Genomic DNA, 24,214 nt, shown 5'->3' on the forward strand with positions numbered 1-24,214 from the left:
CACTATAAGTTTTCTAATGCTGCTTTGCTTATAACGACACCACAGGTAGGCCGTATCCATTGTAGCCAGATCATAATCAATCTTCATCATATCGATGGAGTCATGGGCATCCACTGTACAAACGCAGTGGTCTAGCCAGGAAGTGGAATGCCAAGCCTCGCTGATATAAGTATTTGGCAATAGTGCCTTGCTAGATAAAATCAATCCACCATCTGTACAAAACTGCATTAAATGATTACCAAATAAAGAGTTGGCATCAGTTACATCAGCATTCATGTCACCAACGACATAGATGCAGGTAGAAGAATGGTCCAGTATAAAGGACATAATAAATGCCAATCTACTGAGGTACTCATCCTCATTTTGTATGCACTCGTATGGCATATATACATTCAAAATAATTATCTTCCTATCATTGCAACACAGCTCAAGCCCAATAGCCCAATCAACTCCCAATGTTATAACATTAATCAACTGGTCATAATGAAATATTGTTCTTGCTAAATATAGTCCACTTTATTCACGCCAGCGCCATCTTTGATTTTTAATGGGAACGACAACGAGGCTGTGCAGCATATACTTGAAGTCTCTTCAATGGGCTGTACTGCAGCTTAAAGTGCTTTTGGATTGTCCGTCTGACTAAACATTGATGAAATATCTGGCCAAGAACATTCAGTATACAAAGAACAATAGACAACAGGATTTGTGGAAAATCAGATGTGATCTAGGAGCTTTATACAGATTTATACCGTTCGTGCCATTGAAGAGACTGTCCCTCCTTGGCATTCCCATAATAAGTCAAAGATGGCGCTAGTGTGAATAAGGTACGAACAAGATGTCTGTGGTGGGGACTTTTAATTTGCAACATCCGGTTGAAAGAAAACGGTTGAAAGAAAAAGACCGCTACAGCTGCTGTACTTCAGTGATCTTTTACTTCAGCTTGTGTTGGTAAGTTATATTTCTGAAGATAAATACATGATTGTTAATGCCTACACAATATCTATAAGTTAGTGATAGCTGATAGTCAGACCATTATTGCGTTAGCGGTAATATGACGGTTAGCATGAAGCCTAAACACGGCGATTGACCAAAGCAAGTCTTACAAAACGATTAATCTCAAATTAAACGTCACCGTTAACAGTTGAGGCAATTTTTCCAAATTTGTAACATAATTACTATACATTTAGTTTTTATAACTTCATATTAATTGATATGAAGCATTTGTTCTTTGAAAATCCAGTTGTCACGCCGTTGGACCATTTAAAATTAACTAGTGAAGGACAAAAAGGTTTTCAGAATGGTCAACTGTCACAGAACCTGTTTACATATTCCTATAGACCATATTTTAGCCTAAATTCGTGATGTTGAAAAGTTCATAGACAATTCTATGTGTCACCAACGCATCTATTAATGTTTCTCCAGCAATATTTACCAGCTTGTGTCCCTATTTCTGGTGCTGAAGTTTAATAAAACCACTGACATTGCGGCACATCCCAAAAGTGTGAATTCTTTGATTTCTCATCTCAAGGTAAGAGTGATCAAAGTGACGCTTCATTGGATTCACTGGTAGATTTCCACCTGAGCATGATCTCTTCAATATTATAAAATCAGTATAAGGAGAAAACAATCTCCTTGTTCACCATCTTTTTGACAGGTATTCATCAAACATTGCACAGATCTGGTTTGCTTGGCAGTGCTAGTAAGGTCCCTTAAACCTGGTCATCTCTGGATTCGTTGTCATCCAATTTTCTTGGAACTTTGACTTTCGAACATGTCTTATAATCAGACATACCGAAATCCACCTGATAATATGTACTCTGACTCACAATGCATGTATCCCCGAGAGTCCAGCGCTTACAGGTCAAGAATTAGAACCACATCTTCAGAGCATACTCCATCTTCTTCTGAAGCACCTGTCCTTCCAACTGGTAAGGCTTTGTCCTTTCTGCACAGCTGCGGACTGGATGCTGAGGACCTTAAATCTCTCGCCGATCTCCCTGAACATCTCATCACAGCCGAGACGCTTCCTGACCTGCTTGCAGAGATCAAGAAGAAGAAAACAGTCAACACTTCATCATCTAGGTCTGGTTCATCAGCTCGCTCCTGGGAGGATAGGAGCCACACTCAGCCGGTTGAGTATCCGTTTGATTTCCCCGTCCGTCAGTCATATCATCGAGAGCAAGTTCCGACTTGGGAAGACCCATGGGGAAATGTCCAGAAAACCGGCTTACCAACACGCTCCTACACCAGTTCTGAATCAAACTTTGTGATTGAGTACAACCATCTGAAAGACAAAGAGTTTTATTTTGATAAAGCACCTTTTGCTGCAGAACAATCAAGGCAGAAAACATCTGTTGCCTCGCAGTCTTATTCAAACTACAGCAGAGAGGACAGTCAACCTTCACATCTGTACAGCAGAGCCAACAGTCAACCCTCACAACCTTCCAGTAGAGATGTCAGTCAGTCCTCACACCTGTCCAGCAGAGACATCGGTATTCCCTCACTTCTGTCCAGCAGAAATGCCATTCAACCTTCACACTTGTCCAGCAGAGACAGCAATCAACATTCTCATCACTGGAGGACAGAGATGGTTCATAAAGTGCCTAACAAGAAGGAGGCGTCAGACTTCCATGGAAAAAATCCACCAATGTTTCCCTATGAGTGTGTACTTTGTGAAATCACTGTTCTCTCTTTCAAGGTAAGTAGCCTTTTTACTCTCACAGATCCTGCCTTACCAGCTATTTACCAGACTTTTTTCAGTGAAAATACACATGAACATTATGGCATATCAGGTAAGTCAAAGCAGCATGTGTTATGATATATTAAAGTAATATTTCACCCAAAATGTTTAATTTCTTTCATCCTTTACTCACCGTCATGTCATTCCAAACCCATATGTCTTTGTGGAATACTAGATTTAAATAAAAAAAAAATTAATGTTGCTATTTTTCTAACAATGAAAGCAGAGAGGGACAGAAAAGTGGTCTTATAAAGACAGACTGAAAATGTAAATTTGGACTGTATATTGAAACTTTCAAACTGTGTTTTGTTATGAGGCACAAGAATCAATGCTGTTTGATGGCATTGATGGCAAACCTAAAAAAAAGTGAATAACCTAAATTTTGTCTCTATCTCACAAAAAGATATTGTATTGCTTAGGAAGAATATAGTGAATGTGGTTTATTGGCTTTTTTGTTGTTGTCATTTTTGGAGCTTGACACCCACTAATTACTGTATGGTTTTTGTTGTATGGGAAAGAGCAGCATAAATATATTTTTCAGAATTTCTTCTTTTGTCTTCTACAGAAGAATGGAAGTCATGTGGGTTTGAAATAACATGAGGGTGAGCAAATGACGAGAATGATTCCAAAATGGCTAATATCGCTTTTAGCACCTTTAATTTGAATTTGCACAATTCTGCAATTGGAGATCCGGTGGTTTCTCACTATGAAATCTGCTTTTCACAACTGTGCATATGACTTTTTTTATATATAAATATACAAGTATTTTCTAATCAAATAGACATGGACTTTATATGGACTGTGTACTATAGGTTTTATATTAAAGATTTGAATGCTTTAGTTATGAATGAATATTGAGAGTTAAGTTTTTAAATAAAGGTGATTCTCCTGTTATAGGACTGGTCTGTGCATATAAAAGGAGCTCAACATGCTAACAGTCAACTCAGTCTTGTGGAAAAGTAAGTCATCTTCAGTTTAGTTTTGTTCAGCTTTGTTCTTCAACTTCCTTGTGAAGTAGTGATGCACCAAAATGAAAATTCTTGGCTGGGCTGAAAACCAAATCCAAAAATGAATATTTTATATTAGACTTTGTTTGAAATAATTCAGTTCTTAATGTTATTTATAAGGATGCACCAAAAGTACTTTTTCTACACATTAAATGATTAAATAGATATAGAAACAGAAAATAATTACATAAAATGTACAAGCCTATTAAAATAAACTTTATTGCTAATTGCTCTACTGGATAATGCAGCATTAAAAAAACAACAAAAAAACGAAACATTTCACATTGTATGTTGACCTGGAATGTGGAATGGATTCTTTTGTGGATCTCTGGTTCACTTCAGTTTTGGGATATCACATCACTCAGTCAATTTTACTATTTTAATTTGTAATATATTATTATTATTGGTTATAATTATGTAGTTATATTATACAATAATACAATTTAGTTGTTGTAATTTCTTAACTTTAAAACCCTCTGTCTTTTTTTTTTGGCGGGGGCACTCGAATTTCGGTCTGTTGGTTAGTTCACAGTAGTTTTAATATGCTACACTGGTGAAATTGTACTTCGGTGCCATTGTCAATGCATGTACTAAGTGAACCAAACTATAAAGCATCTACATGTGAGATGGAGTTAAATTGGAGAACTCTCATATTGCTAGACGCTGTCCTGAAAATAGAAGTGCATCACAATTTGTGCAAGTGTAATGTCAACAAAAAAGTAGCGTTCATTCACTGAAGTTTGCAGCACACGCAGACTGTATATTTACTTATTAAATGCGGCTGTTGAATTAATAAAACTATTGAATGGCTTCAACAGACATTGAATATAATGCATGAGTCATGTGGGCTATTTTTATGGTGATTTTATGTTTCTTTATTGTCATATTGGAGCTTTACAGTCAGAGGCGTTTCTAGGATTTCAGTCATAGGGATCCCACAATGACACTAAAGCCCAAACTGTACTTCTATTTTGATGTGAACGCTCAGCGTCTGCATGCATTCGAACATGAGCGCATACATGCTACGACTGCTATGAGACGCCGAACAATTTCTCCTCAGGAGATTAGACCTCAGATGTCTTTATATTCCTTCAGACTCTAGTTATACTTATGCAGGTATCTCCTGACCTCCTCACACACACACTCTTGATGTGCAAATCTACTGTTGTTGTTTTTACATTTGCTCCTGTTATTTATTGGTGATTATGTCTTCTAGTGTTTCTTCGTGACAACAATGGCTCAAATGAGAGTAATGTCACCTTGTGGATCCACTAATTTGTGCAAATTATTCCAGGCGCATGTGCGCCTGCATGGTTAGAAAAATTGGGCTGCATGCATTCAGTGCTCGAGCAGTCTGCTGATGATGAAATTTGCATCACACGTCTGATCGAAGTATACTTTGGGCTTATTAATATGTGCACATTTAATGTATTTCACTCTGTTGCTAGCAAATTAATATTTATATGGAATATTGTTTTGTAATAAAAATTAAGTTATATCAATAACCAAAAATGCTTGATGAATATAGACAAACGACATATTATTGTAACTGTCTATTTATTTTCAATATGTTTTATCTGTCTTTATCATTTCTATTTTTATCCATTTATTAACAAAAATTATAAAACACGAATCAGTCATTTAGTGGAGTGAATTAACTCTATGATGTTTCTCTGTCAATCATTAACTTTAGAGTCTTTTGAATTTACCAAAAAGATTCATTTAGTGATACATTTTTTAAATCAAACCTTAACCAGTAGATTGCAGCAAATGAACGTCTTTTATGTGTTTTGAGTGAGTCATTAAATCAGTGATAAAGCACAGAGCTGTTCACCATCTAAACTAGTTTGTCTAATTAATTAAACTTTATTAAAATTGGCATGTCTAAAAATCTACTAAGAGAATTTTGGGTTAGGGTTAGCATCATAAGCATTTTCCCCACAAATTACAACAATGCATGTCTTGATTATTTTGTGAACTGCTGTATGACTACAAAAAGACAAGTATATTATTGTAATGTCATCAGTCCCTTTTACTAATAATTCATTCAGCCCCATTTCTTCTTATGAAACGACATTACTAAACTAAATGAACAACATGTGGACTTTGATGTTTAATATAAACTAAGATTTTTCACCATGTGAGTGTTTTGTTGTTACCAGATTTTAAAGCAGCAGTTTATCTTCAAAGTTTTTGGCCGAAAAGTAGTATCTATAGTTCGGCTGACGAAATTCAGTGCATCCATATTGAGAAGTCATTGTTTTTTTTATTCTTCCAATGACCATGTTTACTGAACGTGCACAAGATAATCCAAGTATTTTTTAATTTGTTTGTTATTCCAATTCTGTATGTGTCATGTCAATGTGTTAACTTGAATAAGCCACTGTTCTTTTTTGTTTTTTATCCCTAGAAATCTTAAAAAACAAAACAAAAACAAAAAAAACAGCTGACATAGGTGTATAATAATTTGAAATTTATGTCACCTTAAACAGCTTATTCAAAATAACCACTGTAACATAATATTTATTTCTGCGCTCATCCAGACAAATATTCTGGGTGCTGCATGATAAAATGATGAATAAGGTTGTCCAAGTTAAAGAAAGGGAAATATCTTCACATATAAAATAATATAGTTTAAAATGCATATGCCAGGTTCTTAGCAATATAATATTCATGCTAGTTGTATGATTTTGAAAAATGTTCATACCATTTAAAAAAAAAAAAGTGATTTTAAAAATGTCAGGTGGTATATCTATCAAGTAAAAAGTTCTAAGTTCTAAAAAAAAATAACATAAAACAAAGTCATTATACAGACAAATTCTTTATATTCTGATTTATCATTTTGCAATTAATTGTGCCTTGTGTAAGGAGTTAACAAGGGCATGAATAAGAATTAGTTATATTACTTTTATGCCATTATGCAGCATCTCCAGTGTTTAATGGATAAAATATTGATAAAAGAATGTACATGTCATAGTTTTGTTGTAATTTGCTGAATGACATTTACACAGGAAATTTCCAATACCTGTGGAGCATGTATACCTCTTTTTTCTAGAATAAAATCTTAACCAGATTATGGAGTTTAATCAGAAAATTATATAAATGTAAATGCGGTAACTTTTGAAAACAACAGGCAGCTCCTATTATTTGTTTGATATTTGTTTCTGAACTGATACTGCTAGACTAGCACAATCTAGATACAGCAGGCTCAGTTTAAACCAGTGGTTCTCAATGTTTTTGGTTCACATTCCCCTTTTAAACAAGAAAAACTTTAGATTTAAAAAATCTAATCTACAATGTTTGAAAATAAAATAGTGTTTCACCTTTCTACTGGAAAAAAGCTTTTAAAAGATTGAACTACATTTTCTTGTTTTAAAATACAATGAAAACTGAAAGTTACTCTTCACTAAATTATGAACTTACATCACTAGGTTGTTCTGTTATTTTGTGAATACGTTTTGTTACATAAATATATAAAAATAAATAATTATGCCTATATACTTTCAAAAATAATAAAAAGTGATAATGCTGCAGGAGCAACCTCTGGGCATGAACACATTGCAAATTGCACTGTTGTCAGCCAAAAACTGTAGTATTTCATGAGACACTAAGTTTTCTTCCTCCAGGGGCACTTGGCCGCTCAGAAAAACAAATTCTCCATTCATCCGCAATTAACTATCAGAAAGTTTTATCTCAAGTTAAAGTTTTATTGCAAGGATTCAAATATGTGAATTGAAATAAGAATCAGCAGTCTGTATGAAAGTATTTTAATAACCTTCATCCAGTAATATTAAACAACTGTGATTGGCCCATCCTGGCCAGTGCTAAAAAAGTAACAAGTATCACTTGACAGTGCTGTCTATGCACTTTTTCAGCCTTAAGCCATTCATCCTTAAGCCATTTTGCCACAAATTTGGAGGTACTTGGGGTCATTGTCCATTTGGAAGACCCGTTTGTGACAAGCTTTAACTTCCTGGCTGATGTCTTGAGATGTTGCTTCAATATATCCACATAATTTTCCTTCCTCATGATGCCATCTAGAAGTGCACCAGTCCTTCCTGCAGCAAAGCACCCCACAACATGATGTTTCCACCCCCTTGCTTCACGGTTGGGATGGTGTTCTTTGGCTTGCAAGCCTCACTTTTTTTCCACTAAACATAACGATGGTCATTATGGTCAAACAGTTAAAATTTTGTTGTCAGACCAGATGATATTTTTCCAAAAAGTAAAATCTTCCAGACAGTATTCTGGCAGTTTTTGAATAGTGGCTTCTTGCTGAGCAGGTTATGTCGATATATGACTTGTTTTACTGTGGATATCAATACTTGTCTACCCGTTTCCTCCAGCATCTTCACAAGGCCCTTTGCTGTTGTTCTGGGATTGATTTGCACTTTTTGCACCAAACTACGCTAATCTCTAGGAGACAGAATGCATCTCCTTCCTGAGTGATATGATGGTTGTGTGGCGCCATGGTATTTATACTTGCGTACATTTGTTTGAACGTGGTACCTTCAGGCGTTTCAAATTGCTCCCAAGGATGAACCAGACTTGTTGAGGTCCACAATTGTTTTTATGAGGTCTTGACTGATTTCTTTTGATTTTCCCATGATGTCAAGCAAAGAGGCAATGAGTTTGAAGGTAGACGTTTAAATACATCCACAGGTAGACCTCCGATTGACTCCAATAGCCTATCAGAATCGAATTGCCTAAAGGCTTGACATAATTTTCTGGAATTTTCCAAGCTGCTTAAAGGCACAGTTAACTTGGTGTATGTAAACTTCTGACCCACTGGAATTGTGATATAGTCAATTAAAAGTGAAACAATCTGTCTGTAAACCATTTTTGGAAAAATTACTCATGTCATGCACAAAGTAGATGTCCTATACGACTCGCCAAAACTATAGTTTGCTAATATGAAATCTGTGGTGTGGTTAAAAAAAATAGTTTTAATTACTTCAAACTAATTGCATGTAAACTTTTGACTTCAACTGTAAATTCTTCTGAAGTCATATGAAAGTGAACATACCGAAATTTAAGAGTTAAATCCCCTCTTCACCCATTTGAAACTTGCACGCACTCCAGAACGGCTTGTTTACATAAGCGTTGCGAGCGCGCCTGAGATCATGAAAGCTTTGGGCTGTCGAGAGCTGCGGTGCCAGGTGAAATTTTAAACAAGGCAGGAGAAAAGGCAGATGAAAAGAATTTGCGCACATTGTTTCTTGTGTTCACTGTCATTATTTTTGTTGAATGTGTGAAAGTGAAAGAGTTTTGAGAACGGGCCAGTCTTCCACACCCCATTACAATACCTAACCTAGGGGGCGCGCCCCACGCTTTGAGAACCACAGGTTTAAACACATTTTATTCTGGAGTAGATATTTTTATATACGTTTTTTTTTCTTCTCATTGATGTTTAATAATGTGGAATGTATATATTCAGCCAAGTTTTACACCACTGTGCTTGTCATTAGGTATCCAGAATGGGATCAAAGTGTCCAGTCTGCTCGAAGGTAGAGTGATTCCCCATAATATAATTAATTAAAAAAAGCACATTTCTATTCATTTTATTTCACATGCTAAATTTATACATTTTAACAGGAATGAGCTTGTTCCTGAAATTTCACAGCCTAGAGCCACACAGGGACGAGGTAAAGACTTTATCTTTTTTATAGTTATTTAAGCATTCTCTGGACACATTCTTGTATTTTTACTTTGTTGTGTTTCTTCTAAGGTGGAACATCAGGCAGTAGAAATAGATTATCAGGCAGCAGAAGTGGATTGTCGAGCATTAAAAATGAATCGTCCAGCAATAACCAGAAGAAAACAGAAGAGAGGGTCAGTTTTTGTCATTTTCTGTTTGCTTTCTGCTGTAAATGTTTTTATTCTATAAATGAAATAATTTTAATATAATTGAATACAGTGCAAAGTGGTGTGTATAAAGTTCGAAACGGATGAAGTGGATGAAAAATACCTGAAGAAGTTGCTTGGTCAGTTTGGACCGATTGTCAGAATGATTATGTTTCCAAGACTGGTATGGCATGTTATTTTTTTATCGTTAAATCACTTAAATAGGGTATAATACATTTTCATGTTATTTATTGTCCATAAATACTTAAATACTTGTAGGCTTTCACGGAAATGGGATCTGCAGAACAGGCAGATGATATAGTGAGATACTTTTTACTCAACCCCTTGAGGATCAAAGGACAACTTCTAGAATTTACTCTGTCTGCAGCGTCCAGTTTTTTACAGGTGAATAATGCTCATTAAATTGATACATTTTACTTTAAATGCTCAACATCCGGAAATAGAGAAAAGATGTTTGCGTCAATTTGCTTTATTTCAGTTTTCATTTTAGATCTGTCCCAATAATAGAGATTGAATGATATCTTGTATATTTGTGTGTTTCAGAGTTCCTGTGTAGTGAGCTTTTCGCCGTTACCTGTTGGGGAAGGCATAAGCTCCGAGTTGATAGCCATTGCTAAGCGTTTCGGATCAGTAAAGCATTCCTTGTTTTTACCAAGCCGGGTAGCCAAACTATTAAATCACATTAAATCTTGCAAATATTTCTTATCACTAATTCTCATGCCATGTTCTTGATCTTCAATCACCTATATAGTGCATTAAAGATTCAATAATTCTTTACAGGGTTATGTTGAAATGGCCAATCCGCAGGAGGCTAAAAAATTGGTGGAGCATTATTCAACCAATTCACTTAAATTAAAAGGCAAAACCATAAATGTTTGCTTCTCATCTGAGTACAAGACGCTTGGGTAAATCTTTTTTGCTGGTCCTATGTACAGTTATACGAAAATATTCTGTTCAAATTTATTTATTAAAGATGATGTGTGTAATTTTGTTTACCTTCCCAGCTTAAAAAGACTCTTTACATGGCTCAACATGTGCAGACTGAACATTTTTGTATCAAAGCTAATAAATATTAAAAGCCACAATAAAAGACTAAAAGCCATAATTTAACATTTTGATTTTATGGGGTCTTTAATATGCAGAGACAACTATAAGCAAACCAATTGTTGGTTGAGTCCCCTAAAAAGAGACCATCAGTATATGACAAATGGAGTGTCCGGCAGACAATGGGGAGTGTCTGGGAAAGACCTGTCTAAAAACAGTCATTATTTTTGTAATTCCGTTTTGTGACGCTAGTGGTGCAGAAATGACACACTTCATCTTTAATTCAATGTTCATTTTAGTTTCGTTTTTTTCTGCTGCTTAACATCATTGCATGTTTGATATCTTTCTTCATTATCTAGTGAAACAGGTGACAAAAAAGAAATATCACCAATATCTAAAAGCAGTAACAGAAGAAGGAGGAGGAGTGCAAGCCCGCAAAGGAGATTCCACAGTTCTCGAAAAGTCTCTCCCAGCCCCAAACGAAGATCCTCACGAGAGAGGAGCAGGTCTCGCAGGAGTTACGACTCTAAAAAACAAGATAACAGACGACGCTCTAGGGAGAGAACTAAGGAGAGCTCTAGGCGGGAGAGCTCTAGACGGGACAGCTCTTCCAAATCTCATTCCAGAAAGTCTCCTTCAAAAGACCAAGGCAAAAAAACAGAGGAGAGTGCAAAGGAGAAGATCAAAGAGGAGATTAATGATAACAAGAATCAGTCTGATACTATGGAGGATAATAGCAAGGATCAGTCCGACAACATGGAAGATGATATGAAGGATCAGTCCAACACCATGGAAGATGAAACGAAGGATCAGTCCGACACAATGGAAGATGATGCCAATGATCAGTCCGACACCATGGACGAGGATGGTGATCTTGAAGGAGTGGCGGTGATAGCAGATGATGGTGAAGCACTGATCTCAGAAGATGATGAGCTTGCAGAAGATGCTGAACCAGAGGATCAGGCACAGGATGCCTCAGTATATACAAATGAACCGGAAACATCAGAGGACATGCCAGGTGTGGAACAGTCTAAAGACCAAACTATACCTTCAGGCATGGCCGTATCAAACGTACATTCAGAGACATCTGAGCCTCTACCAAATGCTACAACTACAAGTGGATCAAGTGATTTTAAGGAAGCCCAAGAGCTTAAACAAGAACAAGAAGCACAAAAAGATCAAACAGTGGTGATTGAAGAGGTAAACACAATTAAAAGTAACTGTTAACTTCTCAGTTTGTTTTTGGGAAATCAGCAAATCAAAAATTATGTAATGTCTGAGTTGTGTTCTAGCAGTTAGCATGTTTGAGCTGTTGTGCTCATGCATGTGACAAGTTTGAGTTTAGTTTGAGTCCTTTCCTGATCCTTCGCTCTGATCCCTTTTTCTTTCCTCGTTTAGCACAAAAAAAAATCATAAACTACAACACATGGCAACATATTAATTCAATAGATATTTATACAATAATTTAAATATTTTGTTTAGCAGTCTCACCCAATTGTATTCATTATTTAATTCTATATTTAAAGAAGTGAAAAAAAAGATCCACCCTCTGTTTCTTTAGGAAGTGGCAAAATTTCCAGAGAATCTTGAGAATCATGTCACCTTAGACGAATTTGAGGAAGTTGGAAAAGATCATGTGACCGAACAAGGTATTTCTTTTACGCAGTTCATATTAAACTGTTAAAAAAAATGCATCAATAATAGCAATAATTTTCTGCTGAATATTTTTTTTAAAGTAATTATTTATTGTTTATATTTAGTCAATACACACGTTATAATTCAAGTCAATTCCAAGATAATTGAGTACTTGTATGATTTAACTATTTCCATTTTTATTTTAGGTGATGACCAAGAGATCTTGGTTTCAAGCTCTGAGGTCAGTCTGTTTATCCCTTCAAAGTTTGTAAGTGTGTTTATATGCAGCAAATGCAAAGAAAGTTGTGATGTTTGTATATTACCTAACATTATTTTGAGTTCTTTCTCTTTTTTTTTTTATTTGCATTACATTTTTTAGGAAAAGTTTGGAAAAGTTCTTGAGGTCACTGCTTTTCCTGTTGCTAAAAAGTATACTGAAATTGATTTGCTAAACATCGGGAAAAAATATGGAGATGTACTGGACTGTTGTCTGGTTCGCAATAATGGAAAGGTAAAGATGGAAGCATTTACACTACAAATGCGACGTGGTCACTACCTCTGAATTTTGTTTTTAACTATCGGGTCACAAAACGTTTTAGACACTGCTAACACCTGGTTTGATTTGTCTGCATGATACATGCAGGAGTTGGGCACTAAAACTGTTTTAATCTTGCTTTAATTGCAGGTGGAGAAGGCATTAATTGAGATGGTGAATTCTACCGACACTGCCAAAATTGAAGCTGAGTCTAGTAAGAAGAAAATTAAACTAGGGGGCAGAATCTTGAGGATAACTGTGTCAAAGACATACACCTCAGTGAAACAAGGGTAACCAAATTGATATTGTTTTTCCTTAGTGCTCGAGTATTCTGATATGACAGGTCATGTGTGAGACACGAAGATGATGTTTGAATTATTCTATTCCAGGAAATGTGTTGACTCTGAATTTGGGAAAGTAGAAAGTGAAGAACAAGATGAAGAGATTGACAAGGAGCTTTCACACTCTGAGACTTCCTGTGAGGAGAGTTCAGGAATGCTTCAAGAGGCCATAAAGAGCTCTGAAGAAGGTTCTGAGGCTCCAGTGGAGAGCACCATAGACACAGTCGTGCAAACGTCTAGTGATGAGGAGGTAACATCAAGAAATAATTGTGAATAACACAAGGCCCAAAAAAATTTTTTTTGCCAAACTTGTCAATGGTGGGTGAATTTAGGAAATCTTCTGGTCAGGAACCAGAAACTAAATGATTTACATTTTGGTTCGTTCTGAGCAGAAACAGTGTTTCTTCATTCCAGTTCAGGCATTCCGGGGCTTACTTTTCAAATGGTAACTGGAGGGAGCGAAGTAAAAGAATAGTTATTTTTAAAATAAAAAGTTCTCTGTGCTAAGGGTGGGTGATATACCAGTTGCAGTTTTGCCAGATCTTGCAAAAGAATCAAGCGACCTGGTCTTGGAAAACAAGCCCAAAATAAGCCATCTGCCTCACCAAAATAAGTGTAAACAAGCAATTAATTTTTTTTCCTGTGTGGTGGATTTATCAGTATATATGATAAATCTAACAATATTTCAGGGAAGACTTTGAAACAATCGAGAAAATAACTTTTTTTCAGATTTGATTTGAACCATTTAATGTTGCATTTCCTAATTAAGTTAGAGACAAACTGGCTTGTTACTTGCATATTTGTATTCGCTTTTGGAGCTTGGCGGGTGTTAATTTTGTGCCCTGCCTTCACGTTAATATGATTTCACGTGTCTGTGCTTTCAGCTGAATATGTATCTAGTACCTTCTGGGTGCAAAACATCTATGCGACAGAGTTGCTCTTGATAAAAGGTCAGCTGACATATTGTTTTGCCTCTTAAAAAGTCTGAATGCTTATGGCAGTTCTCCAGAAACCTTCCACTGTCTGATAAATACAGTGATGCAGATTTTCTAAGCATTGCAACACGTAAGGGAAAGTAACACGCCGTTGGACGCCATTGGTTAATAAATAAACCGACACACATATATATTGTGCATTTTAGCAAAGATTCAGTGGTTTCATTAATAATATCTGTTAACTATCTTTTGTTCCAGGGACTGATTGAAATGGAAAATGCTTCCGATGCTGAAAAGGTTGTAGCTGTGGCTAACATGAATAAAATTACAATAGCTGGAAAACATCCTAAGATTGCAGTGTCTACAAAACACACCAATTTAAATAAAAGGTACTGGGAAATAATTTTTGCACTTGCTAAAATGTGTCTAGAACAATTATTTAGAGTTTATGTAGTTCATATGGAGCCTTTTCCCATGTCCGCTTTTATGAAGCAGAAGTCATCATAATGCAGTAATTGCAAATATGGCTGCTGCCGAGGTGCATGTGTTTTCACAGTCCTTAAAAGTTTTGCCTGCTTTTACGTTTGGAGACGTTGACTGCATCGTCCATCAGCGGTTAAATCTAAACTCAACAAAGGCTACAAGTTGTTTTCGGGGGTTATCTGCACGAATATGAAGTTATGTCATTAAAAATAAATAATTATTGAAGTTGTGGGTTAAATCAGCAGGCACATATTTTTGTATTAAAGGAGCAATCTACAAATCTGTTGCCATAAATTGCAAAAATGCAAAAAAGAGGGCACATTAACAAATCTGTGAGTTGTACTTTGTGAAATTAATACCTGATGGGAGGATGCGAAGGAGTGGAGAGTCCCATGTCCCACTCCATCCGACTTCTAACCCTGTAACCTGGTTGTTATGTGTAATCATTCCAATGAAACGATGACATTACAGCTCCAATTTTAAAGCGTTACACAATTCCACCTTTGAGCAACTGCAGAACTGTAAGTCCTCATCTTGAAAACACTGCCAACAGACAAGTGCTTCCTCATTTAATTACAGAGTTATCTTTGCATTTAATTGCCTGAACCCACCAAGCTCATACAAAGTTCAGCATCTTTTGGAAATTCATGGAAACCAGAATCTGCACATTTTCTTTTAGAATTTGTGCAAATAGGAACACTGTAGTGGCACTAGTTATTACTGGTCTTCCTGATCACCACCATAGTTTACCCAACTATGAAGACTTCTGCTTTGTGAATGCAAAGTGTGAAAAGTGTCCCTTGCGAACATTGAAGCCACCTTAAGAAGCACGCAGTACTTATTTCTTATTTGGATCTCATCTGATTCTAACTTTGTTTGTCAGTTGGTGTTGTTTCCTGAATTTCAAAATTTCAATTTTTTCAATTGTTTTCTAGGCACTTTCTCCATAGGCCCAGTGATGGAACTGTACAAACAACTGCTGAGTTAGAGGGTGCAGAGGATGGATCCAAGACACAGAACAATATTTCTGACCAGCTGTCAGAATCACTGAATGTCAAGGTAAATGACAGCATTTGGGTTTGGCACTTTTTGGCAGGAATTTTGCCACGACATTTGAACACATTGACTAATTTGATTGCTACAGATGTCTTTTACTGAAATTACACTGGAATTAAACAAGGAATTAAATATAATTATACTGTAGCAATACAGTTCTTCGATAAGCAGCATTATGTGCAATGATAAATTGCACTGATTTTAGGAGTCCTCGAATGATGAACAAGGTGTCAACTTGGAGGGGGATGAAAAGCAGCTTTATGCGTCTGATGACGGAACAGAAATGATGGTGGAAAATTCTGACAGTTCAGGAACTCAGACACTGTTGAACAATCCAGTGGGTAAGAGTGTTTCACAGCCCTCAAATGAGCTGCTTCCCTCTGAAAACATGATACAATCCCAAGCCTGAAAGAGTTATACAAGGCTCCCACGGTCATGAAAAACATGGAAATATTATTATTTTTTTTTTTTTTTTTTTTTGTGGTTTGGCAATTAACATAATCGTACAAATCCATTGTAATTTCTGTAGTGAATGAATCTTATTTGTAGCTATGCTCTAAACATTTAATTGGCTAGAACCTTTTGTTTCCACTGACCTTTTGGCACTTTAATAACAGGGACAGAGTTTGTTCGACCTGTGGTGGGCTACTTTTGCAGCTTGTGTAATGCCATCTATGCCAGCGAGGAAGAGGCCAAGAATGAACACTGCAGGACTGCCTTGCACCATCAAAAGCTAAAGGTAAACATTCATTTAATTCTTCCTTTCATGAGTATTTAGTAGTTGTTGGTTTTTTTCTTTTAATGTGATGAAAAAAATATTGGACTGACACATCTTATTTTCTTTCTCTTAGGAACACATGGAGCAAAAAGTTAGATAAACTTTGACGCCAACCAGCATGATCCAGAATTTATTCACAGACCTAAATAAATAAATAATGGTGTCCTTAGTTAATTTACATTTGTAATATACACTGTCGATTTTAAGTGATAAAATATTTCTATTTCAATCCACTGATAACTGAAACTTTCAAATTGCTTAGAATGTTTTCTTTATAGAATGTTTCTAGATGTCTTTCTCTCATAAGTGATTTTACTAAATATTTGAAACTCCTTGTTGTAGCTAAAGGGTATGTTCTTTGTTGCATTGCAATGTATTATATTTATAAATGGGAGAATAGATTCTGTACAACTAAAACCATCCAACTCTCAATCGTTTTTGTTTCTTGATGCTTTTTGATTGGACTACGGGTGGTTGTTGCCACCCGCAATATGCCGTTTCTAAGACAATCCAATATTGCGGCCCCCTTTAAATGCTCTGTTTATGTGGTGTGCATGATGTAATCATAACTAGTGTCAATATAATGTGTTTGCTTATATTATGTTAATTTTGATGTTTTCTTTCATTAAACCACAAAGTGTTCTGTGAAACGGCAAGCTTGCAAATTATGACTTGGAAAGGGGGGAGAGCTTGCTTGGCTGAAGTTAGTCAAACATTTTTTGCCACTGCTGTCTTTTTTTTTTATACAAATAAATATTTACTGTAATCGGTAGCCTTTAAAATGAATTTGAAATCTTTAACACGTAATATAGGTTAGCGTAATTTTAGACATAATGCTCAATATATTTTCTTTTGCAGGATGACAACCCATCGTGTACTTTCATAAGATATTCATTATGCAAATGTATGCCTGCTTCCTTAAAAAAAAATATGGTTGTGTATTATTCTGTGTGGGTCCTTAACAAACGTTCAGTTGTCTTCCACACCACTGCAGATCTTGTAAATAGGTGATGTGCTGGGTAATTAAAAGATCTAGAAGTTTAGTTTGTTTTTTATTTTTTTTTTTATGGAAAGTATTCACCGTTCATTCCTACTTTTGTAGGGTGTTACTCCCCTACACTCAAGAAAATCTGATATTGGATTTTGTTCTGCTGATCCTCTTCTTGGGCCTTGAAACTCAGACTCTTCTATGGGTAATTGTACTAAAACGTAGTGGTATACATTTTAGAATAATGTTCTTCCACCTTGGTTCAGAAAATTAAAGCTAGTTGAATATGGCCTAATCAAATGTATGAATTCATTAAAAAATTTCCATAGGTGGTAAACATATTGGATGTTTCTGGAAATACCTTATGTTGTGGATATGATATCAAGTTTATGTGTAATTAATTCTGAAATATGAAATGTGTTCTTAAGAACTACACTTAAAGCATTTATAGAAACCATTTTTTTTTTTTTTTTTGCTTTTAATTTCATTTGAACAACTTTAAAGGAACAGTTGACTCAAAAATGGAACTTCTCCCAATGTATTTCTTCTGAACACAAACAATGATAATTAGAAGAATATTTCAGTTTTTAGGTACAATTTCAATGCAAGTGAATGTTGATCAGGCCTTGAAGCTGAAAAAAAAGCAGGTAAAATCAGCATAAACATAATCCATCAGACTCAAGTTGTTTAATCAATGCCTACTGTAGCGATCCAGATGATTTAGGGTGAGAAGTGTCTGGTTTTGGGTATACCAAAATATTTTTTTAAAAATTCACTGTAAAACTTTCAATTGCAGTCTCAAGGAACAATCATGATGTCAAGCTTGATTACACTTCCTAGTGCTTGACGCATGCGCAGACCGCTAGATGGCGCTATAGGAAGTGTAACAGCTTAATATCATGATGCCAAGGAGAGATTTACAGTGAAAAGGAGTTATATTTTGGTCTGTTCTCACCTAAATCCAACTGGATCACTTCAAAAGACATCGATTAAACCTTAAAACAACTGGAGTTTAATATTCTGCTGAGATATTATTTTTATATGAATAGTAAATGATGAGAATTTTTTTTTGGGGGGGGGGGGGGGGTGAACACTCCTTTAAGTTCAAATTTGAATTATTATTCTGCATTTTGCTCGCTCAATTCAATTTAGGAACTGATATTTAAAAGGCATTCTTTAATTTTCAATGAGGGAATGTCATGATCATTTGAATTATTATAAGATTGATTACCATGTTTGTTGTGTATACTTAATTTTAAATCAAGTCTTGTTAAATACAGGGTTCCTACAAGGTGCTTGAAGTGCGTGAATTACTGGAGTGTGGCTTCTTCAAATTTAAGTCCTGGAACACCCTTGAAAATAGCTATTTTTACCAAAAGGTGCTTAAAAAGTTCTTGAATTATAGAAAATCTTAAAATACATTGCTTAAATAATTTTATAAATAACGTATTTATTTTCGGAAAAACACGACGACAGACCACTGTCCGAAGCAGATAGCGCATAGACGGCGTTGTCACGTGGCACCTGTTACTTTTAACAGTGCTGTTCAGAATGGGCCAATCAAAATCAAGTGTTACTGGAGGATTTTAAATATATATATTTTATTGATAATGCTGTTGCGGATTTAACAAGTATGAATCCTTGTCACTATCAGTTTTAATTACAATTTACTCTCCAGAGTGAAAAAATTATATGAGATGCAAAACGTTTTGAATGATTTGAATGCAGATCAGTGGAGGATTCAGTTTTGTGAGCCGTCTAGTGCCCTCTTCTGTAAAGAAAGCTTTGTGTCTCACAAAATAGGTTATTTCTGACAACATTTGGGTCAATATTAAAATATGTTGACAAACATGTCCCTTGACTTTTATAGTCATGAAAAAGCTTTCAAATAGAGATTTATTTTTTTAATTTTATAACCTAACCTATAATTATATGAAATGGCTTGACTGACTGTTTTGAAAATATGTTTGAAATTGTTAATTGTATGAAAAAAATCCTTGTTTCCATCCTCTGGTACACCACTTCTATGACATGTTAAGTTTTTTGTATATTTATATTTATATTTTGTACTTATTTTTAATAAAATCATTAGTGGATGGCTAACAAGTGTGCAAAAAAGCTAAAAAAAACTATTATTAATAATTTTAATAATTTAAAAAGAATGTTTGTCCCTTGATTTCATGTTATTGGTTTTATCAATGTTAAAACATTTTTATTTAAAATACAAAACGTTGTAGAAAATCCTTTTTAAGGTTTAAGTTAAGAGTCTGCTTAAATATGCATATAGTGATTTTTAGTTATTCACATTTGAACTGTTTTCACACAAAAATATTTGTGTTATACCCGATTGAACCCTCAAAATGTGGTGTTGTAACCCATTTTACCCTTGTTAGTATTAACTTTGTGTTAACCTGCTTCGTTCATGAAAAAAAAAAATATAATAAAAGAAAGAACAACAGCCAAATTGTCCTTTAGGAATAATGTATGTCAACATGTTACAAAATGTTTACCCTTGGGATGAGAGGTGTCTTTGATAATGCTTCTCACCCTCCTTAGGTAGCGTTTGTTGTGAATGTCTTTTATGGAGGTTAGCTGAACATCAGTGGTGTATCGGGCAGTTTTCACCACCTGCTGGAGTGCCTTCTGGTCTGAGACAGTGCAGTTGCCATACCAGACTGTGATGCAGTTTGTTAGGATACTTTCAATAGTGCAGCCTTAAAAGTTCAGCAGGATGTGGGGGGATAGGTGAGCTTTCCTTAGCTTCCTAAGGAAGTAAGTGGGGAGGTGTTGTAGGTCCAGGAAAGATTCTCAGAGATATGGACTCCCAGGAACTTGAAGCTTGTCACACGCTCAACTTCGTCCCCATCAATATAGATGGGAGTGTGTGTGAGGCCCTTCCTAGTCCGCCGGTAGTCCACAATCAGTTCCTTGGTCTTCTGGGTGTTGAGTGTGAGATTGTTGTTGGCACACCACACTACCAGGTGCTGTACCTCTTCCCTGTAGGCCGTCTCATCGTCGCCGCTGATCAGGCCTACCACCGTGGTGTCATCTGCAAACTTGATTATGGAGTTGGAGCCATGCTCAGGTATGCAGTCGAGGGTGAAGAGGGAGTAGAGGATTGGACTCAGCACACAGCCCTGTGGTGCACAAGTGTTCAAAGTGAAGGTGGAGGATTTATGGTTGCTGATCCTAACAGACTGTAGTCTGTTAGTGAGAAAGTCCAAGGTCCAGTTGCAGAGGGAGCGGCTGATGCCAAAATCAGTGAGCTTGGAGATCAGCTTGAATGGGATCACAGTATTGAAGGCAGAACTGAAATCAATGAATAGCATCCTGACATACGTGTTGTTTTTGTCCAAGTAAGCCAGGGCAGTGTGAAGAGCTGAGGCGATAGCATCCTCAGTTGAACTGTTGGGTTTGTAGGTGAACTGATGGGTCCAGTGTTGGTGGCAGACATGTTTTCAGGTGGGAGAGGACCAGCCTCTCAAAACACTTTGCTATGATGGGAGTAAGAGCAATGGGGCAGAAGTCGTTGAGGGCCACTGCAGCAACATGTTTTGGTACTGGTACAATGGTGGCTGTTGAAGCAGGTGGGGACAATGGCCTGGGCCAAGGGGAGGTTGAAAATGTTGGTGAAGACGTCAGCCAGCTGTTCTGCACAGGCGCTGAATGACATCTCGAGCATAGTCCTTGAAAACAAATAAAAATAAGCTTAAACAGTCCTTGAAAATTCTTGTATTTTAATTTGAAGCATCTGTACGAACCCTGTAAATATCACTTTCAGGCTGGAAAGGAAACCTGTATCAGCGCTCTCTAGCACTAAGTGTCAGTGTTGGTGTTCTGGTGCCCTGTGCAGTGCTGAGTGTCTACTATCTGCTACTACAGACATTTGTTTTGTGGCTTGAGTTTTTACTCAATGCTACTTTGCTCTGCTTTTACAGCCTAGATCTCGTTCTAGGGCTGATGACTATCTCTGTTTTTTCCAAGGTCACTTGTTTATGTGTTTTGGTTGTTTCTCACCAGAGTGTTCATGTTCATTTAGAACTGCACAATTGTTCGAATAAATAATTGACTGCCACAACAGGGCTGCCATAATTAACTAATTGTGAAAAGGGTCAATTACAGCATTCCATTTAGGTCTAGTCCTGTTATGTCAATTTTCTATTTATGCTTGTTTTGCAGTGGTTCAGCAGTGTAAACTATCACAGATGTCGGTTGCTTGCTTTGTTTAATATGTAATGAAACTTTGAAGAACTGTTTTGTTAGAAGGGCCAATGTGAATATGGTGATACCTTGATTTACTGCAATCAAGTATGTCAGCCATTTACTCCCCAATTTGGCATGCCCAATTCCCACCACTTACTAGGTACTCCTGGTGGCACGGTTACTCAATCCGGGTGGTGGAGGAGACAGTCAATCCACGCATCTTATCACGTGGCTCATTGTGCATGACACGTGGAGACTCACAGCATGTGGAGGCTCAAGCTACTCTCCGCGATCCATGCACAACTTACCATGAGCCCCATTGATAGCAAGAACCACTAATCACGACCACAAGGAGGTTACCCCATGTGACTCTACCCTCCTTAGCAACCGGGCCAATTTGGTTGCTAAGAGACCTGGCTGGAGCCACTCAGCACACCCTGGATTCGAACTTGCGACTCTAGGGGTGGTAGTCAGCGTCAATACTCACTGAGAAGAAACACATTTTTTAGCTTGTTATGGATGTGTAGCATACATGAAATTGTGACAAAGATGCCCCACACAAAGTTTTTAGAATTAATAAAGAATAACCACAATTGCTATACAAAGGGAAATTATTTTTTTGACATAATTGTTCAGCTCTATGTTTATCCCATAAAACCCTATAAAAGATATGATCTCCCAGGCATGTATATACTACGGTGGCCATGAAATGCGAAACAGTAAAACAGCATGTGGAGACTCATGCTACTCTCCGTGATCCATGCACAACTTACCAGGAGCCCCATTGGGAGCGAGAACCAGGTTATCCCATGTGACTCTACCCTCCCTAGCAACCAGGCCAATTTGGTTGCTTAGGAGAACTGGCTGGAGCCACTCAGCACACCCTGAAACACAACAGAAAATAGAAACAAAACAAAAGAACAAATCAGAAAACACAACGCCAAATACAGAAAGAAAAGAACAAGTCAGACAACACATCATCAAGTCAGAAAACACAACGAAAATTCAGTCAAAACGGAAAGGGTTGGTACCATATCTTCTCACCTGATTGGCTGTGTGGATGGTATCTAGTCCTTTTTGACTTATTGGTTCAGTTTCCACCTGTGCGATTATTTAAAAAGAAATGCCAAAATGTCACTGACAGACACTGAATCATTCAGAGAGGTTTCTCACTCAGTAAAACCGTTTCAGTATCTTTTAAGAACACAGAGAGCAGAGCGGATAAAGTTTTAGAACCGATATTCATCTACAGTGAAGACGATGTATAAGGGACCATCTAAAAAGTCCACAAACTGTGCTTAAACGTCGGTGGTGTCCAAGCGTTCATTCAATTGACATGCACATTCTTAAAGCAAACGTGGTTATTAAAAGAACATTTCTACATTATAAATGTTTTTTTTTTTATTTATTTTTTATATGCTGTTTGTTATGTTAGAACTAGTCAATTTAATGAATGCTTGGGGACACTGTTGTTTTAGTGCAGTTTGTGGACTATTGCATCTTAATCGCTCTTTTTGTTTTCTGTGTTCTGAAATATCCCATTTCTGTTTTATTGAACCAGAAAGCACTCTGAATGATTCAGTGCATAAGTCGGTGAATATTTTGGAAATAATCACAGTGAACCATTTAGGAATAAAGGACCATCCGAACAGCCAATCATGTGAGAAGCTATGGTCCCTGCCCTTTCCACTATGGTACCACCCCTTTTTATTTGTTTTTGTGTTTTCTGACTTGTCATTTTTTTTCTGACTAGTTTTGTTTCCAGATTTGGTGTTGTGTTTTCTGAATAGTTTTTTGTTGTTGTTGTTGTTGTTGTTGGATTTGTCATTGTTTTTATGATTTGTTGTTGTGTCTCCAAATTGTTATTTTGTTTTTGTATTTGCTGTTGTGTTTTAAGTTTTGCTGTTAATGGCCACAGTGATATATGTAATGGATATAGAATAAAAATATAAAAATTTTAATTTTACAGAATTTATTGGTGCATCATTTGTTGTGTTTGTTAATAGGATTTTACTAGCAAGGCGGGCAACTTTTATTCATGTTAATGTATGATTTATTTCTCGTTTTACAGACAGGGGTAAGAATGTGCTTTGGCTGTGTAAGGTATTAGGGAACTTATTTAGTTCTATATCAAAGATTGGATATTTATACCCTTTTTTCCACACTCTTATATTGAGTCCACCTGTGAAGCTATGGCAAGCTTAATTTTATGTCAAGATGAAAACACTTCAAACAAGATTTGCTTCTTTCTATGACACATAAAGTACAGTGTTCATTGTTGAACCATTTCATCCATGATATTTTTAAAACAAACATGTAAATCACTTTCTTATGTAGTTCTTAAAATTTAATGAATGCTACATTTGTTTAATTGATTTTTATACATGTAAAAGGGACAGTTCACCTAAATTGTATTCGTCATCACTTACTCGCACTCATGTCATTCCAAACCTGTGTGACATTTATTTTTCTGTGGAGTACAAAAGGAGATGTCAGGCAGAATGTTAGGGACTCACAGCCTCAGTCACCATTCATTTTCATTGAAAGTCACTGGTGACTGAGATTGAACATTCCAACATCTACTTTTAGAAATAAAGAAGAAAT

General features: G+C 36.3%; 1 protein-coding gene across 1 annotated transcript; it reads left to right on the forward strand.

Annotated features, from left to right (window-relative positions):
• Window positions 1–868: 868 nt before the first annotated feature.
• On the forward strand, window positions 869–17,661 carry matr3l1.1 (matrin 3-like 1.1). The gene is made up of 22 exons (XM_052150305.1): window positions 869–948; window positions 1,423–1,528; window positions 1,655–2,698; window positions 3,638–3,699; window positions 9,216–9,254; window positions 9,343–9,392; window positions 9,476–9,579; window positions 9,665–9,775; window positions 9,871–9,996; window positions 10,156–10,272; window positions 10,393–10,517; window positions 11,016–11,856; window positions 12,218–12,305; window positions 12,498–12,532; window positions 12,671–12,802; window positions 12,977–13,116; window positions 13,216–13,417; window positions 14,361–14,491; window positions 15,521–15,644; window positions 15,847–15,982; window positions 16,259–16,380; window positions 16,493–17,661. The coding sequence occupies exons 3-22, from the start codon at window positions 1,772–1,774 to the stop codon at window positions 16,517–16,519; spliced, it is 3,639 nt and encodes a 1,212-aa protein (XP_052006265.1). The 5' UTR covers window positions 869–948; window positions 1,423–1,528; window positions 1,655–1,771; the 3' UTR covers window positions 16,520–17,661.
• The last annotated feature ends 6,553 nt before the right edge of the window (window positions 17,662–24,214 follow it).

This window comes from Xyrauchen texanus, chromosome 19, assembly GCF_025860055.1.
Source record: "Xyrauchen texanus isolate HMW12.3.18 chromosome 19, RBS_HiC_50CHRs, whole genome shotgun sequence".
In the NCBI taxonomy this organism is placed as follows: domain Eukaryota; kingdom Metazoa; phylum Chordata; class Actinopteri; order Cypriniformes; family Catostomidae; genus Xyrauchen; species Xyrauchen texanus.